General features: G+C 46.2%; 1 protein-coding gene across 2 annotated transcripts in view; it reads left to right on the top strand.

Annotated features, from left to right (window-relative positions):
- The window catches only part of RALGAPA2 (Ral GTPase activating protein catalytic subunit alpha 2), a 380,381-nt gene that overhangs the window by 148,115 nt on the left and 214,517 nt on the right, over positions 1 to 17,749 (top strand). For both annotated transcript variants that reach the window (XM_060253668.1, XM_060253669.1), the window contains one exon: positions 7,025 to 7,180. In XM_060253668.1, coding sequence (XP_060109651.1) covers positions 7,025 to 7,180 — 156 coding nt within the window. The remainder of the gene's footprint in view (positions 1 to 7,024; positions 7,181 to 17,749) is intronic.

The raw sequence follows: 17,749 nt of genomic DNA on the forward strand, positions 1-17,749 counted from the left end.
CGTGGCTCCTCCTCAAGGCTAGGTCGATTTTTCTGTCCCAACTGTCAGGGACTGAACCCTGGCCGTCCTCAGCTAGCAACCCCTGGGACTGTAAGGCTGCGACTGGGGCATCCACCAGGGGTACCTGTAACATGTCGTTAGCAAAGGAGGGAAGCTCATACAATTTCTTGATGGAATTAGGGACCTGCTTGCTGACACTTGGCTTGGCCCATTCTGATTTTAATTGGCGTTCAAAGAATTCTGGGAAAGGGAAGACCTTGTCCGAAGAGCGGTACCTCGGAAAGAACTCCGTGTTCCCCTTGGGCTTGTTTTTGGGGTTAGTCAGGGGGCTAGATGCCTCCTGTTTTTCGGGCGACCCCTGAAGGTCCAGGGCAGCTAGCACTTTGGAGAGGAGAGTTTGAAACTCCTCTGGTTTGAAAAAGCGTGAGGAGGGTTCTTGGACCAAGGTGCTCTCTATTTCTTCGTCTGAGAGGAATTCGCCCTCCTCCCGTTCTCCCTCATAAGACTCCTCTGATAGAGCCTCATATTGGGACCTCCCGCCCTCCAGGCAATCGCTGGCCAAGGAACCCCTTGGGGCCTTAGAATGACCCCTGGACCTCTTGGGTGATGGGGACCTGGAGGAGGAACCAGGGCTAGGGGACCTTGGTCTCTTATGGGTGGCTGCCATAACTGCAGCACCCACAGTCTGCCTTATTGTATCTAAAAATTCAGCAAGTAAAGAGGGTCCCATAGTGGGTACGTTACCAAAGCCCCTCTGGGGCTGGTAGGTCTGCGATGCCTCCTGGGGTGGCTGGTCATCGAAGGAGCTGAGGTCTCCTGCCTGGAGGTTGGCATCCGTGGTCCCCCGCCGCTGGAGGCTGCCGGACTGTATGTCCGCTTCCCTTCACGCCTTCTTTCGGCGCTCAAAATGGCCGTCGTGGCCGGGTCGCAGCCCTGAGGAAGCCTCCTCGGCTGCAGACGAAGACCAGCACCGCTTCCTTTCATTTCTTCTGCCCCTACAGGGCACGTTGCCGGCAGCCGAGGCAAGCCCCAAGGTCATGCCGGCTCCGGGAAGCGGCCTTTCGGCCCCGCGCGATGCGTCGGGCGCCGAGTCATCATCCATGAAGGAATCTCTTCCCCGACGTGCCATGCGGCTCCTCTTTGCGCCGCGGCTTGAACTTTGCTCGAAGTTGCCGTGGCGCTGCTCCTCTCGCAGAGGGAGAAGAGAAGGGGGGAAGGGGTAACAGAAGTGCGGAGAAGAGCCGGCGAGCGAAAGGCAGAAGGCTGCAGAAGCTTCAGGTGAGGAGAAGGGAAAAGGTAGGAAAAGGAAAGGATGGATCTGAGGAAAGTTTTTCAAGGGAAAAAAGGTCTATTTTCAAAAAAGAATAAGAGCCTATTCTAACACTTGCTCTCCCTGTTGAGGCAGGAACAGAACTGAGGGGTGGTTCCCACAGCCACAGGAAGAGGAAGATCTTTTAGATTCCTGCCTCCCTGATTGGACGGTAGGAAAACACCCAAAATGTCCTCCGCCTCTTAGGGAGAACCAGCTTAACACAAGAGGGCGCCGAGGTCTGATCTCATCAGTGGCTCTGGAGAGTCTGCCCTGCCAAGACTCAATCAGGTCATCAAGAGAATCGCCAGGGATCCCACAGAGCCATTTGGAACCGCTCCGGGTCCATCAGACTCCACGGGCGAGCCAAAATAAGCTCACTGCCCAAACGGGCTTGGGGTGGGACATCTACACGAGCCTTAAGGGCAAAGTAGTCCGACCATGGCACTGCCTCAGCAGTAATTTCATCCACCAAAACCCAGCCACAAAGATCAAATCTAACATGTGCCCCGCCTGGTGAGTGGGCAATGTAACAAATTGGGAGAGCCCCAGTGTTGCCATGGATGATGCTAGGTCCATCGCCTGACTGGAGGCCGCATCGTCAGCATGGACATTGAAGTCACCCAGGATCACAAGCCTTGGGTACTCCAATGCCCAGCCTGCTATGGCCTCCATCAGGGATGGTAAGGCACTGACTGGCGCGTTAGGTGGACGGTACACCAGCCATATCGCCAACCCCTCCCCAACGTTCCACGGTAGGCCAGCACATTCAATACCTTTGATCTCTGGGGCTAGGAGAGCCCGAAATGAGTAAGCCTCTCGTATGAATAGAGCAACCCCTCCACCCCACCTGCTAGTTCGTGATTGGTGAAAGACTGAGTAACCCGGGGGAGCCGTCTGGGAGAAGGCTACAGTCTCTCCCTCTCGCACCCAGGTCTCAGTCATGCAAGCCAGGTCCACATCCTGCTCGAGTAAAAACTCTTGGAGGACTGAGGTCTTATTGTTTATGGACCTGGTGTTGCATAACACCAATGACGGAGGTGAGTAATTTAGCCTGATCCCACTACCTGTCACCGTCGGGATAGGACACAGACTGGAAGGTGGCCGAGCACCACCTTGTCTCAGCCTCCTTCCCTTATATCGATACCTGTTCCCACCTTTCAGTGTTCCTGATGTATGATCTCGTCTGCTGTACGGTTGGTCTCAAAAATGTGTCTATATATTGTGATATAGGTTCAAGTAATGAGTCATTCCCAGACACTATAGGTCTTCCTGGTGAAGGATGTCCGCCCTTATGGATTTTCGGTAGCGTGTACAAGATTGGAGTTCTTGCATTTTCTTTTTTCAAAAAATTATGTGTGTCCCTGCTAATATGACCTATATAATTTTTTGAAAAAAAGAAAATGCAAGGACTCCAATTCCCCTTCACCACTGACTGGGCGGGGAGGCCGGCACACAGTGGGGTGGGGAGGCAGGCCTTCCTGCCCAGCCAGCAGCATTCTCCAGGCTGCGCGCCATCCTCCCCAGGCCCAGCTGCCTGGTGGGAATCGCAGAGCGCCTGGCCCAGGGATCACCACTGGCCAGCTAGGAATGGGGAGGCTGGTGCACAGCCCTGCGATTGCTGCTGGCCAGCTGGGCCCGGGAAACTGGCACACAGCACAGCCCGGAGATCCCCGCGGGCCAGCTGGGCCTGGGGAGGCTGCTGTGGGCCAGTCGAAGGGGTCTCACGAGCCATAAACGGCCCACAGACCGGAGGTTTCCCACCCCTGATCTAGGCAAACAGGCAGTAGTTGAGAAAAGTGCTACTGGGTTGCCCAGGCAGCAGTAATAAATGAAAAATGCCGATTCTGTGCTACCTCTGGTTTCTCTTAGACAAATAAATAATATTTTGTTATTTTATTTACTTGATTTGTACCCTGCCTTTCATCCCAACAGGGACCTGGGGTGGCTTACAATATCATTCTCCTTAGAACAACCTTGTGAGGTAGGTTAGGCCAAGAGTATGTGACAAGCACAAGGTCACCTAGCAAGCATCCATGGTAGAGTGGGAATTCAAACCGGAGTCTCCCAGATACTAGCCTGACACTCCCAGTTCCCAATCCAGTCACTATACCATACTTATACTCTCACAGTACAACCACAAGATCCAAACACATTGATACCTTTTGAAAATATATGTAATGTTTAGAACAATTTTCCGTTAGTTTGTTGTCTGGATTGATCTATCAGGCAGGACGAGGGCCTAGCTGTGGTGGGTTGGTTGAAGAAGAGCCAATTGAGACTGAATCGAATTAAGATGGAGGTTCTGTGGCTGTGGGGGAGGGAGTCAGGATTGGGGCTCCGTCTTCTAACTCTTGATGAGGTTCCTTTGATACCGGCACAAATTGTTAGGAGTTTGGGTGTGGTCTTGGATACATTCTTGTTAATGGAGGTCCAGATCATGCATGTTGCCAGGCTGGTGGTTTTTTTTTTATCTACCCCAAGCGCGGCAAGTGGCTCCCTTCCTGTCACACCCCAACCTAGCCACAGTAATCCACGCAACTGTCTTTTCCAGTCTGGATTACTGTAACTTGCTTTACACTGGCTTGCCATTGAGACTGATCTGGAATCTCCAGCTGATGCAGAATGTAGCAGCGTGAGTCCTGATGGAAACATCAGAGAGAGCACACATTTGACCTGTGCTGTATCAGCTACACTGGCTTCCCGTGGAATATTAGGTCAGGTTCAAGGTTTCGAGCGGTCTCGGGCCTACGTACTTGCGGGACTTCCTCCTCTGGTATGTCCCCCAGATAACAACCTACTGGTGATCCCAGGCCCAGATGTCCGACTATCCTCAACCAGGGCCAGGGCCTTTTCAACCTTGACTCTCTGCTAGATAACATCTGTGCTCTGCAGGACCTGATGCAGTTCTGCAGGGCTTGCAAGGCGGAGATGTTCCGCCAGACTTTTGTTTGAGGACAGCAAAGGGACCTGTACATAAGAACATACCATACCATAGACCTTTATTGGCATTAATACAAGAATACAGTATACTTTAAAACCAACAGTGACACTATAGAATATAATAAAACCTTAAAAAACCAGCAAAAGTTAAATGGCATAAAATAGCAGCAAAAGGTACCATCTTGTCTGGCATTCCCCACCTCCCTTTCCGCCCCCTCCCCCACTTCCCCCCTCTTTTTCCTTTCTTTTACATCTATGAGGTGGTGACACAGTTTGAAATTCAAATTATTAACACCGTCTGTGAAGTATTTTAATTAATTTTAAATTGCTGAAAGAATCATAGAATCATAGACAGTAAGTAAGGCAAAAACTCATACCTTGAATAAAGCGTTGCTGGCCATAAATGTGCTTTCTTTATATCTCTCCTGCGGGATTGAGGGAACTGGACAAAGGAAACTTCCCCAGGGTACAAGAAGGGGGAGGAGCCTCAGCCAATAGAGAATGCTCAGTACCTCTGCTTGGCGATTGAGAAAGCCTGTTACCCCAGGCTGTCTCAATCACAGAGCGGAGCTATTGAGCCAAGCTCCTCCATTGACTGAGACTCCTCTTCCGTCCTCCTCCCTTTGGAAAGAAGGAGGAGGGAACAGGGAAAGAGTTAGAACATAAGAACATAAGAGAAGCCATGTTGGATCAGGCCAACGGCCCATCAAGTCCAACACTCTGTGTCACACAGTGGCAAAAAATGTTATATACACACATACACTGTGGCTAATAGCCACTGATGGACCTGTGCTCCATATTTTTATCTAAACCCCTCTTGAAGGTGGCTATACTTGTGGCCGCCACCACCTCCTGTGGCAGTGAATTCCACATGTTAATCACCCTTTGGGTGAAGAAGTACTTCCTTTTATCCGTTTTAACCTGTCTGCTCAGCAATTTCATCGAATGCCCACGAGTTCTTGTATTGTGAGAAAGGGAGAAAAGTACTTCTTTCTCTACTTTCTCCATTCCATGCATTATCTTGTTAGAGGCTGCTTTGCTTGGTTGCCTCATCACAGGGGAGAAATAAAACATGGTAACTGAAGGAAGCAGGCAAGGGAGAAGGAAGCAGTTGGTGGCGGGCCTGATAGGAGCTGTTTGGGGGACAGATCAAGCCCACTGGATGGACGTTTGACATGCCTGATTTAGGGTATCTAGACATTTTACTTCTTTGGTATGATTGGAACACATTTATCCAGTCAATATGAGGGTAAACAGTACAATCCTAAAGAGACTTACTCTAGTCTAAGCCCATTAAAATGAATAGGCTTAGATTGGTGTAACTCTCTTTAGGATTCCACTGATAGTCACCCATTATTACATCTCCTTTTCCTTTGGATGCCTCCCTGGTTTCATTTCTCCATCTCAAGATCACCCTGAGCATTTTGGTAAGGAGATCAATACATGTCCACAGTACTAAATTACTATTAGGGCCCAGTATTGTTACCTGCAGTGGAATCTGTAGTCAGTCCTTTTAAAGGTTAACTGCATCAATCCAATGTTAGCTATACTTATTGCTCAGTTACTTATCATCTTGACTCTAATTAGCCAGTTTGGTGTTGTGGCTAAGTGTGTGAATTCTTATCTGAGAGAACCTGGCTTGATTCCCTACTCTTCCACTTGCAGCTGCTGGAATGGCCTTGGGTCAGCCATATCTCTTGCAAAACTGTTTTTGAAAAGGTAGCTTATGTGAGAGCTCTCTCAGCCCCACCTACCTCATAGGATGTCTGTTGTGGGGAAGGAAGGTAAAGGAGATTGTAAGCCACTCTGAGACTGAGATTCAGAGTGAAGGGCAGGATATAAATCCAATATCTTCATCATCTTCTTCTTCCTCTATATCTTCTTCCTACATATCTTCTTATATATCTCTGCCTATATGTAATGCTTGAAAAAGTCTGTTTTAATGTATCTGAAGAAGTGTGCAAGCACATTGGTTGGAAAGATGCCACGAAATGAACTTTGGATAAATGGAACGGTTATTTATACAAATGGATTCAGTCAGATATACTATCAATACTAAAACAGCAAGTAGAGGATAAGATTGAAGAAATTATGGAAAGGTGGTATAAATATATTGGATGGGTCAAAACAGGAGGGGCCAATAATGAAATAAGGCTCAGGCTCCAAAAGGTGTGCCTGTGGTTGCAAATATAGATGAGTTCTATTATGGTCAATTTGGGAGGGGTGGGGGGAGGGAGGGAGGGAGGTAACTGATGGATCTGTAATATGAATGTAAGATATTGTAGAAATCTAAGATGGAGAAATAACATGAGTTATAATACAAAATAAAAATATATGTTAAAAAAAAGTGTGCAAGCACATGAAATCATAACCAGAGTTAAACTTGGTTGGTCTAAAAGCGCACTGGACGAAAACTTAGTTCTCACATCTGTTTAACTCTTTTTAATTTGTATGCTAATTTGCCACTATTCACAGATCTTGCCAGTTGCTTTAATCCAATCTTAACTATACTTATCATTCAGTTACTTATGCATCTGGACTCTGGTTAGACCTTTCTAACAACTAACCCCCCTCTACCTACTTTTGGAAGCTGTTTCAATGTATCTGAAGTGTGCATGTCCAGAATTAAACTTTGTTGTCTTAAAGATACCACTGGACTTAAACCTTGTTTAGTCATGTTGGACTTACTGCATCTCTGTGTGTTTTAATGTATATTACTCTTCTGATAAATGCAATCACTTTTATTGACAATATAAACCCTTATTTTTTCAGGCTACGACTTTACCAGATGAATATAAGGAAGGGAAGCTACATGCATACAAATTGATATGTGCCATGATGACCAGGCGCCAAGATGTTGTGCCAAATCCTGACTTTCTAGTTCATTTTTATCTGGTTATGCACATTGGATTAACTAGTAAAGATCAGGTATGAATATAGCCCTTCTGATCTGCATTCATTTCCCATACTTTCTAAATAGTTTGTTGTTAATATAATTCAGATTTTTCAAATGCACTGATTTTTGAATGGTTTCGGGTTGATTTGTACATTCTCCTTTTTTCCTCTCATATAAACAAAAAGAAATCTATGCATAAAAATGATTTCTGGATATTTTTGCCATCATCACTTTTATTTTGTCGCAACTGGGCAGAACTGGGAAGAGGCAAGGGCCCAGACTCAGAAGTTTCTTATTTAGATATGATAAATAGCATGTAGGTGAAGGAAAATATGAGGGTTTCATCAGTAGCACAAATTAAGATAGAACAGGGAGATAATGATGTAGGAAATGGGAGGCTGTGGAAATTAGGAGCAATTTTTGTGTAGAAAGGTTTTTTGAGAAATTTAAAGGAGTTGTGAGTAGTGCCCTCTTGGATAGAGAGAGTGGGCCCAGTCCTCATCTTCATCGTGATCTCTGTGCAGGCCACACACTGCAGTGCAGGCACAGTACCCTTGCTGGGAAAGTTTTAGAACTCTCTTCTTCTGGAAGACTTTTCCTCAGCTTTTGGGAGCAGGCATCAACTGCACATGCCTGGAGCTGAGAGAAACCCCGCACTCAGCTCAGTTCCTTCCTTACCACCTCAACAGTTGAATGAATTTTTCTATCCTCATCAGGTGTTTCCCTTGACTCTATCTACCATTTTTTTCACCACTGCTCACCTTTCACCTTCTTCAAACTGTAAAGTAAAAAAGAGAGAGACAGACTTTAGTTCCTCCTCACATTTTCAGTGTTTTTTTCCCCTCACACTTCACCTCCTTCCCCTCTTCCCTCTCCTCATTCTTTTTTTCATTATTGAGGGGGGTAGAATGTGGAAGGAGCTCCATTTTTCAAGTGCTGCTATGACTGCAACACTAAAGTTCCCCCAACTGGCAGCCACAATTGCTGTTTATTTTGCTTGGGGGGAGATCACCGTATGTAGTTTGTCCTCGCTGTGCCAGATTTACAAGGCAGGCATGAAATAATAGGGCTGCTCAGCTCAGAACCCATCTACTGGAGTCCTCTCTCCAACCACCAATGGCACAGCTTCCCAGCTCTTGGTTAATGCCATCTCCCCCACCTAAATTGTGGGGAGATTTAGCTGTGCTGGTTTCAGTGTCAGGCTCAACCAATGTAATCCACAATAGCCTGTAATCAACCAAACACTCATCCTCTTCAAAGTCGGCACCTATGAAACCGAAGAGACTGAAACTAGCAATGATGCCGGTGACTGCTCCAACACCCTTCCCGCCAACTTTGACTCCTAAGGCTGTGCAAGCTATACAAGTCACAGGTCTATTTCATCACCTTCCACTCAGACTGTGGCAAGGCCTGTGGGAACCATGGAAGTCCTGTAGCAGCCACCAAACAAACTCTGATCGATTGCTGTATCTTCCTTGACCGTTCACTCAACGCCTCCTGCGAACCTCCTTGCATCTGAGGAATGTCAAGCTTCCAATGGTTGATTACCTTGGATTTGACATGGTTTGCAACTCTCAACCCTGGCATCCTGCAAGCATTCCGGGGGAAACTCTTGATCTCCATTGTCCTGTTTGGCCAGCAACTGCTACTATTACAATAAATCACATAATTGCTGAGACTGTCATCAAACTCGCACTCCCCTCTCCTGCATGACAATCCAAAGCAATACCTATTCATATACAATCTTTTAACATGATGGTATTTAGTGCAATAGAAATTAAATTTTATGCATACGTCAATATCTCCTTTGTGCTTGAAAAACTGCGGAGCTATAGGTTCTTACAAGCATTGCTGGTGGTCATGTCCATTTATCATGGAATTTTGGGAAAAGGTTCAGGAGCAAATCTACAATATTACACTCTATATTGTACCCCTTTAAGTAGAATCAGTTTTATTACATAATTGTAATAAATTGCCCTCAGTTTGTAAAAAATTAATAGCAATGCTGTTAATGGCAGAAAAAGCGATATTGGCAAGATCTTGAAAGAACACCCATGTACCTTCTATTATGGAAAGGCTGAAGAAAGCAACTGAATTTTGTTTAATGGCTAACATTGCATCTATTATACATGACTGAAACAGACTCATACAATACCAATTTTGACTCAGTTTGGATGCTGTTTATACCTTACCTTTCTGGTCTGGACAATCCACCTTGGTTATCCAATGTGATGAAAACAATACTTATTTAAAAGCTATCATTCCAAATCAACAATTTTGTAATCATTATTTATTATTACTTTGTTTAGGGGTTTTTTTTTGGTAATATTTATTTTGTATTAATACTTACGTAATTAATCCTCCTACCTATGATTATGTTAAATTAATCTACCTATTATTGGCAGTGTTACTGTGATATTGTTTTTGAAAAGTTAACAAAAAAAATTAAAAACTGATGCTCCCCTAGGTCTCAGAGTAGAACCAGGCATTCTTCGACACAACCGCTACTTCTCTTACTCATCTCGGTACCAGTCCCCAAGTAAGCACAGTGATTTCTCTCAGAATCAGTCCCCTCATCATCAACCAAGCTCCTGTTATTATGAACAACTCACATCAATTGTCCACCAATGCTCTTCAGGTCCATGTCATTCTCCTCTAACTACTGATAAGCACTGACTTCCTCCTTCAGATTCCACCATGGGCCCTCGGATTCAAGAACATGTCCTCTTCAAAATCCTACTACCAGTTCAATCAGTGCACAGTATCTAGGAACCTAGGTGATTGGGTTCAAATATCCTCATTTGTCTGAAGTACAGTTTAACATTCCAGGGTCTGATGTTGATAACAATAGGGAGTTACCAATCAAAGCAACACCTGACCAGCAAGCTAACCTCAAACCATTGGAAGGTGTGAAAGGCTTCCTAGACCTTCTTCAACATATAGCAACAGTTTTGGGGATTCAGCTGGCTATGAATGCTTCAGTGGTCTCTGACGCTATCCATGATATTCTACATTCTGATCTTCCAACCCCCTCGGTCTTGCTGATGCTACCAGTCCACATTGCAACTTTGAAAGAAGCATGGACCAAGCCTGCTTCTATTTTTGTTGTTGTTCAGTTGCCCAGTCAAGTCCGACTCTTTGTGACCCCATGGACAAAGTCACACCAGGCCCTCTTGTCTTCTACCATCCTCTGAAGTCTGCTCAAATTCGTGTTAGCTACATCAGTAATGCTGTCCAGCCATCTCATCTTTTGCTGTCCCCTTCTTCTTTTGCCTTCTGTCTTTCCCAGCATCAGGATCTTCTCCAGGGAGTGCTCCCTTTTCATTTGGTGGCCAAAGTATTTGAGCTTCAGCTTCAGCATCTGACCTTCCAGGGAACATTCAGGGTTGATTTCCCTTAGGACTGACTGATTTGATCTTCTTGAAGTCCAAGGGACTCTCAAGATTCTTCTCCAGCACCACAGCTCGAAAGCATCTATTCTTCTGCACTCAGCCTTCCTTATGGTCCAGCTCTCACAGCCATACATTACTACTGGGAATACCATCACTTTGACTATATGGACTTTGTTGGCAGGGTGATGTCTCTAGTTTTTATTATACTGCCTAGGTTTGCCATAGCTGTCCTCCCAAGGAGCAAACATCTTTTAATTTCATGACTACAGTCACCATTTGCAGTGATCTTTTATCCCAGAAATATGAAGTCCGTCATGATTTCCATGTCTTCCCCTTGTATTTGCCAAGGTGCGATGGGGCCGGATGCCATGACATTAGTTTTTTTTATGTTGAGTTTCAAGCCTACTTTTGTGCTTTCCTCTTTCACCCTCAATAAGAGGTTCTTTGGGTCCTCCTCACTTTCTGCCATTAGAGTGGTGTCATCTGCATATCTGAGATTGTTGATGATTTCCCTGGCAATCCTGATTCCGGCTTGTGCTTCATCCAGGTCAGCATTCTGCATGATGTACTCTGCATATAAATTAAATAAGAAGGGTGACAATATTCATCCTTGTTGAACCCCCTTTCCTATTCTAAATCAATCAGTTGCTCCATATCCTGTTCTGACAGTTGCTTCTTGACCCTTATATAGGTTTCTCAGGAGACATGTGAGGTGGCCTGATACTCCCATCTCTTTAAGAACTTGCCACAGTTTGTTGTGATCCACACAATCAAAGGCTTTAGGGTAGTCAATGAAGTAGAAGTAGATGTTTTTCTGATACTCCCGTGTTTTCTCCATAATCCAGCAAATGTTGGCAATTTGATCTCTAGTTCCTCTACCTCTCCGAAACCCAGCTTGAACTTCTGATAGTTCCTGATTGACATACTGCTGAACCCTAGCTTGTAGGATCTTTAACATGACCTGGCTGGCATGAGAAATGAGTTTGAACATTCCTTGGCATTACCCTTCTTTGGGATTGGAATATAAACTGACCTTTTCCAATCCTGTGGCCACTGTTGCGTTTTCCAAATTTGCTGACATAATGTATCATTTAACAGCACCGTCTTTTAGGATTTTGAATAGCTCAACTGGGATACCTTCATCTCTGCTTGCTTTGTTAATAGTAATGCTTTCTAAGGCCCATTTGACTTCACACTCCAGGATGTCTGACTCAAGGTCAGCGATTTCACCGTCATGGTTGTCAAGGACATTGAGATCCTCCTTGTATAATTCTTCTATGTATTCTTGCCACCTCTTCCTAATCTCTTCTGCTTCTGTTAGGTCTCTACCATTTTTGTCCTTTATCATGGTCATCTTTGCATGAAATGTTCCCTTGATTTCTCTAATTTTCTTGAAGAGATCTCTTGTCCTCCCCATTCTGTTGCTTTGCATTGTTCCTTCAGGAAGGCCTCCTTATCTCTCCTTGCTGTTCTCTGAAAACCTCCATTCAGTTGGCCGAATCTTTCCTTTTCACCTTTGCCTTTCACTTTCCTTCTTTCCTCAGCTGTTTGTAAAATCTCCTCAGACAGCCACTTTGCTTTATTGCATTTCTTTTTCTTTGGGATGGTGCTGATTGCTGCCTTCTGTACAATGTCACGAACCTCCATCCATAGTTCTTCAGGCAATCTATCTACTCTAGTTCCTTAAACCTATTCTTCACTTCCACTGTATATTCATAAGGGATGTGATCAAGGTCAAACTTGAATGGCCTAATGGTTTCCCCAGTTTTCTTCAGTTTAAGCCTGAATTTTTCAATGAGTAGCTCATGATGTGAGCTGCAGTCCACTCCAGGTCTTGTTTTTGCTGAAAGGAGCTTCTCCATCTTTGATTGCAGAGTATATAATCAATCTGATTTCTGTGTTGCCCATCAGGTGATGTCCATGTGCAGAGCCGCCTTTTAGGATGTTGGAAGAGGGTGTTCGCTATGACCAGCTCGTTCTCTTGACAAAACTATTAGCTTTTGCCTGGCTTCATTTTGTTCTCCAAAGCCAAACTTGTCAGCTGTTCCAGTTACCTTTTGACTTCCTACTTTGGCATTCCAGTCCCCTGTGATGAGGAGGACATCTTTTTTTGGTGTTAATTCTAGAAGGTGTTGTAGATCTTCATAGAACTGGTCCACTTCAGCCTCTTCTGCATCAGTGGTTGGGGCATGGATTACTGTGATATTGAATGGTTTGCCTTGGATATGGACTGAGATCATTTTGTCATTTTTGAGATTGTATCCCATTACTGCCTTCCTCACTCTCTTGTTAACTATAAAGGCCACACCATTCTACTCTACCTACATCTAAGAGATATGAGGCGGTGTACAAGGTAGAAGTTGGGAGTGCTGAATTTCTGCATTCCCATCCTAAATCCAATTCAGTAATTGTACAGTATTCCTCAAATACAAATCAGGCTCACCTACTCGCTCCCGCTGATCATGAAGGGTTAAAGATTGACAACATCACCAAGAAAATCTATTCCCTGACATTGTTAGCATCAAAGATGCAGACCCCTCTGTTGTACCTGGCTGCTTACAACTTAATTCTGTTACCAAGTTGGCAGCTTTCATCTGATAACTTCCAGCTGATGTTCAGGCTGAGTCAAGTTCTTTAACACAAGAAATCTGCAGAGCTTCAAAGCAACAAATATCAATGGTGAGATGTGTTGTCTCTTGCTTCTCACACTCTCTGCCCCTCCACTGTTGCCTTATGTCACCAGGTGTAGCTTTGATCAACGTCTTTGCAACTGGATATTAAGATGAAAATTGAAGACCTTCCCTTTGATGAGGAGGGTCTCTTCCATTCTACTGATGACCCCCTTAAATTAGTAGACACAAGCATGCAAATAATCTTGGGGTTGTCCACCATCCATTCACAAGCACACTAAACCTTAAGACCCAGAAATCGCCATATTACTATCATCAATTATCTTATTTGTGGTCTCTGTGCATCACACCCTTGGGATCCCAGGCTCCAGTGCTGGCTCTGACCGGTACTGAAAAGCTCCATATATGGATTTTTGTGTCCCGACCACTGGGCATGCTCACAGTGTCTACCGCACATGCCCAGTAGGCGGGGCGCCAGTTTTTTCCTGACCGCCACGCTGTTAGGACTTACCTTCGGCTCTCCAGTTGCTGGAAGTTTGTTCCAATCCGCGTTTCTCCTAAAACTTCATTGGTGCAGTTTCTTCCGTGCTCTTTGTCATCGTCGTGTCTCCCTAAAAGACAAGAGAGATAGTGTTATCCTGGTCTCCGGTCGGTGGAACAGACTTCTATGTGGGGGTTCTTCAAGAGGTGCCTCAAGTGTGGCAGCAAACTTGCCCCAACTGATGGTCACTCCCTTTGCCTGTTCTGTTTGGGAGAGGGGCACAGCACTGATTCCTGCACTCATTGCTTGAAGTTTAGCAAGCAGACCAGGAAAAATCAAGCCGCGGGTCTGTGGGTGGCATTGCTCCAATCGATTTTAACACCTCAGCCCATGGAGCACAGCTCAGCACCGAGGTCCTCGGACCCATCGGCATCGACTTCCACTGCAACGCCAGCCAAAATACCGCTGTCGCAGAAGAGTGATTCAACTCCAACACCGAAGCCCAAGACAGGGCAGGGCTCTAAGTCTTCAACCACTTTGCCCGCAAAGAAACGCAAGTGGGAGAAGGAGCACAAACAATAAAAAAAACACAAGTTGCACGCGCCTGAGGAGAGGTCCATCCAAGGCTTCCCTAGAGAGGGTTCGGCTGATGCTGATGGCGACGTTACCCGACTTATCGCCGCTGTGGAGGGGCCCCCTTGAGGATTTTGGCTTCTCCTGAAAGGAGCCTCGTCTCCATGGATCCACTTCCCAATCAAATTTCTGATGCTGAGGCAGAACAAATCAATCTGACACAGCCCTCACCAGAATCGGTACAGGGAGGCAGGAATGATTCCTCGAGTCAATCCCGAAAGCCGCATTCGCCTATGCGCCAAGACAACCTAATCCTTCAGACCACCGGGATTGTCCCCGTTACGAGGAAGACAGATACCAGTGGTACCACGGTGCACCACTGCCTTGGGAATGCAGACAAGGCTACCCTTGCATTCCCTATCCACCTTATCCCTGACATTACCCTCAGGACTTGCCTGAATGGGATAGGTGCTCAGCCTACTATGCTCCGGATCGACGCTATGAGGAAATCCCTCAGTCGAAACGGATGTTGACACCGAAACGTCCCCCAACACCGACCTTGACTCAACCTAACCCAGCTGATTCTGACTCTTCAGACATGGACGACTCTACCAGCTCAGTCGGCGCCGGCTCAGAGCATCACACAACTAAACCTATGCCATCAACGCCAGTGACTGAGGATGCCCCAATATCCCCGTCAAAGGATCTCAAACCATACGGAGACCTGATTAAGCGCATGGCTACTTTCCTGGGTCTCTCAATGCAACAACCTCAGCCCGAGGTGGATGACCTAGTATTTGACATAAGTCCAAGAGAAAGGAGCAGAGTTTCTATTTAACCACCCTAAACCTAACTCCATGGTAGGTACCTCCTCGTCTAAGGGCAAACACTCTACATCCTCCCCTCCTGACAAGGAGGGAAAAAAATATTCTTTTGGAAGAAAATTCTATGCCACTGCGGCATTGGGAATAAGACCACCAATTACCTTGCCTGTCTGGGCTGTTATCAATTTGCTCTTTGGGACCAGGTTTCTAATCTCCTTCAGCATCTTCCAGAGGAGCATCACCGTACCCTGCTAAAGATCCAGAAAGAGGGTATGCTAGTAGCGAAGCAGCAGCTCAACTCTTCAAAGCATGCTGCTGACACCTTCATCAAACCACTGTCTTCAGCCATCACTCTTCGTAGGCACTCTTGGCTCAGGTCCACCACCTTCAACCATGACACGAGGTCTGTTATTGAGGACCTCCCATTCGATGGATCCGGCCTCTTCCATTCTTCCACTGATACCACTCTACAGGACCTAGATAAGAATATCAAGGCTTCCCGCACTTTGAGTGCTTCTTCATCCACGCACTCTTTCAGACAAAAGCAATACTCTTGCCCATGGTCATGTAAATCTCAAAGCCATTCTTCCCCAGATCAACCCTGGTTGAAGCCGTTCGCATCTTCAACAGGGAAAACCATACCCGGCGAAGCAGAAATTTCAGGGACAATTCTGGCAGGCCCATACTAAACAATCTACCAACCCCAAACAGAGTCTTTGACTCCCCCACAGTCGGCACACCAGATTTGTGATTTCCCACTGCCACCCCTGGAGGCACTCGACTATCCCCGTTCTTCCATGCCTGGGAGACTATTACAACAGAAGGGAGCCATCGAGCTAGTTCCCCCAGTTTTCAGGGACACGGGTTCTGTTCCCGGTATTTCACCGTCCCAAAGAAGGATGGTGGACTTCAGCCTATTATGGACTTCCGGGGCCTGAACGCGTTTATTGTTTACAAGAAGTTCAGGATGACCACTTTATTCCAAATCCTCCCATTAATGGAGAAGAACTCCTGGATGGCCACCATCGATCACAAGGATGTGTATTTTCACCTGTCCATAAGGCAGCAGCATCGCCAGTATCTCCCGTTTGCAGTGGGGGCAGCGCACTACTAGTATGCCACCCTACTATTTGGACTGTCCACGGCCCCCAGGGTCTTCACCAAAACCATGGTGGTAGTGGCTGTGCATCTCCGCCTGTTACGGGTCATTGTCTTACCTTATATAGACGTTTGGCTGCTGGTGGCCAACTCCAGTGCCCTGCTAGTGCATCACATCCAATTAACATTGGGAACTTTAGAGACTCTAGGCCTTTGTGTAAACCTTCCAAAGTCCAACCTGGTGCCCAGCCAGAGAGTTCACTTCATCGGGGCCTTTATCGACTCCACTGTCTGCAGAGCTTTCCTCCCACTCCACAGAGCACAGGCATTATCAACAATGGCTTGTCAGATCAGATCCTTGGGGAGAGCCTCTGCTCATTCCATCCAGAGGCTGCTAGGGCTTATGGCCGCCACCACAGCAGTCATATCCATGGCAAAACTACACACCCTCTGCAGTTATGGTTCCTGCAGGTATTCAAACCGTTGAGACACCCACCCATGCGCATACTTGAGTTGCTGCTGACAGTTCTGCACTCCCTCCTGTGGTGGGGAGATCTTGCCAACCTTCTAGAGGGTGCCCCATTTTGCCCCTCCACCTCCAGTAGAGACTCTTACTACAGTTGCCTCTCTCCTGGGATGGGGTGCCCACATCGGGAACCTGACTGTGGGAGCCAACTGGGACTTACTGCATCAGGCTCACCACATCAATTATCTTGAATTGATGGCATTTTGGTTTGCTCCTCAGTCTTTTCTTCCTCTGGTGAAAGGAAAGGCCATCTCGATTCTAACGGACAATACAACAGCGATGTCCTACATAAATCGGCAGGGGGGCACAGTGTCTTCTTGCAGTGGACATTTGGCTCTGGTGTCTAGATCAGGGTGTCTAGATCAAAAATCCATATATGGAGCTTTTCAGTACTGGTCAGAGCCAGCGCTGGCGCCTGGGATCCCAAGGGTGTGAATGCACAGATGATCACTCAAAGATCATAAGTTACAGGTAAGCAGCCTGTTTTTCACCACTTGCATCTGACCTTTGGAAGTGGCATCAACCTTCCATCAAACCTGTCAATTGAGATCTAAGCAAACTACTACTAAAAAGCTACTCAACAAGCTAAACAATCCTTTTGACTTCTCACCTCACCAGCTATCATCACCCCATCCATAGGAAGCCAGTTACTCCCCTATGCCACCACCTTGGAGAACATCACCACTGACACCTGGGTCCTCACCACCATCTGGATGGGGTACACCATAGAGGTCTTTTTTCTTTTTTTACACACATACAAAACCTTTAATGGCATAAAAGAATAAAACAGAAACAGGATCCAAAATGGGTGAAACTGAGTAAAAATTACACTGACCAGAAAGGCAATCAAGATAACACCGTGAAAAAACCAATTGAATATTAATTGCCTTTGCACAAAATTATGATAGCCCCTATGCAATACAACAGCCAGACACCAGCCCATCAATCTGGGGGATCCACCAGCAAGCAAATGCTGCTCAACTCCCACTGGAGAGCTAGAAAGGTCAGAGGCAACAGGGTCAAGAAGTTGCCAACGAATCCTATGAAACACAGGGCAACAGAGCGAAATATGAGCAA

This window comes from Heteronotia binoei, chromosome 14, assembly GCF_032191835.1.
Source record: "Heteronotia binoei isolate CCM8104 ecotype False Entrance Well chromosome 14, APGP_CSIRO_Hbin_v1, whole genome shotgun sequence".
In the NCBI taxonomy this organism is placed as follows: Eukaryota; Metazoa; Chordata; class Lepidosauria; order Squamata; family Gekkonidae; genus Heteronotia; species Heteronotia binoei.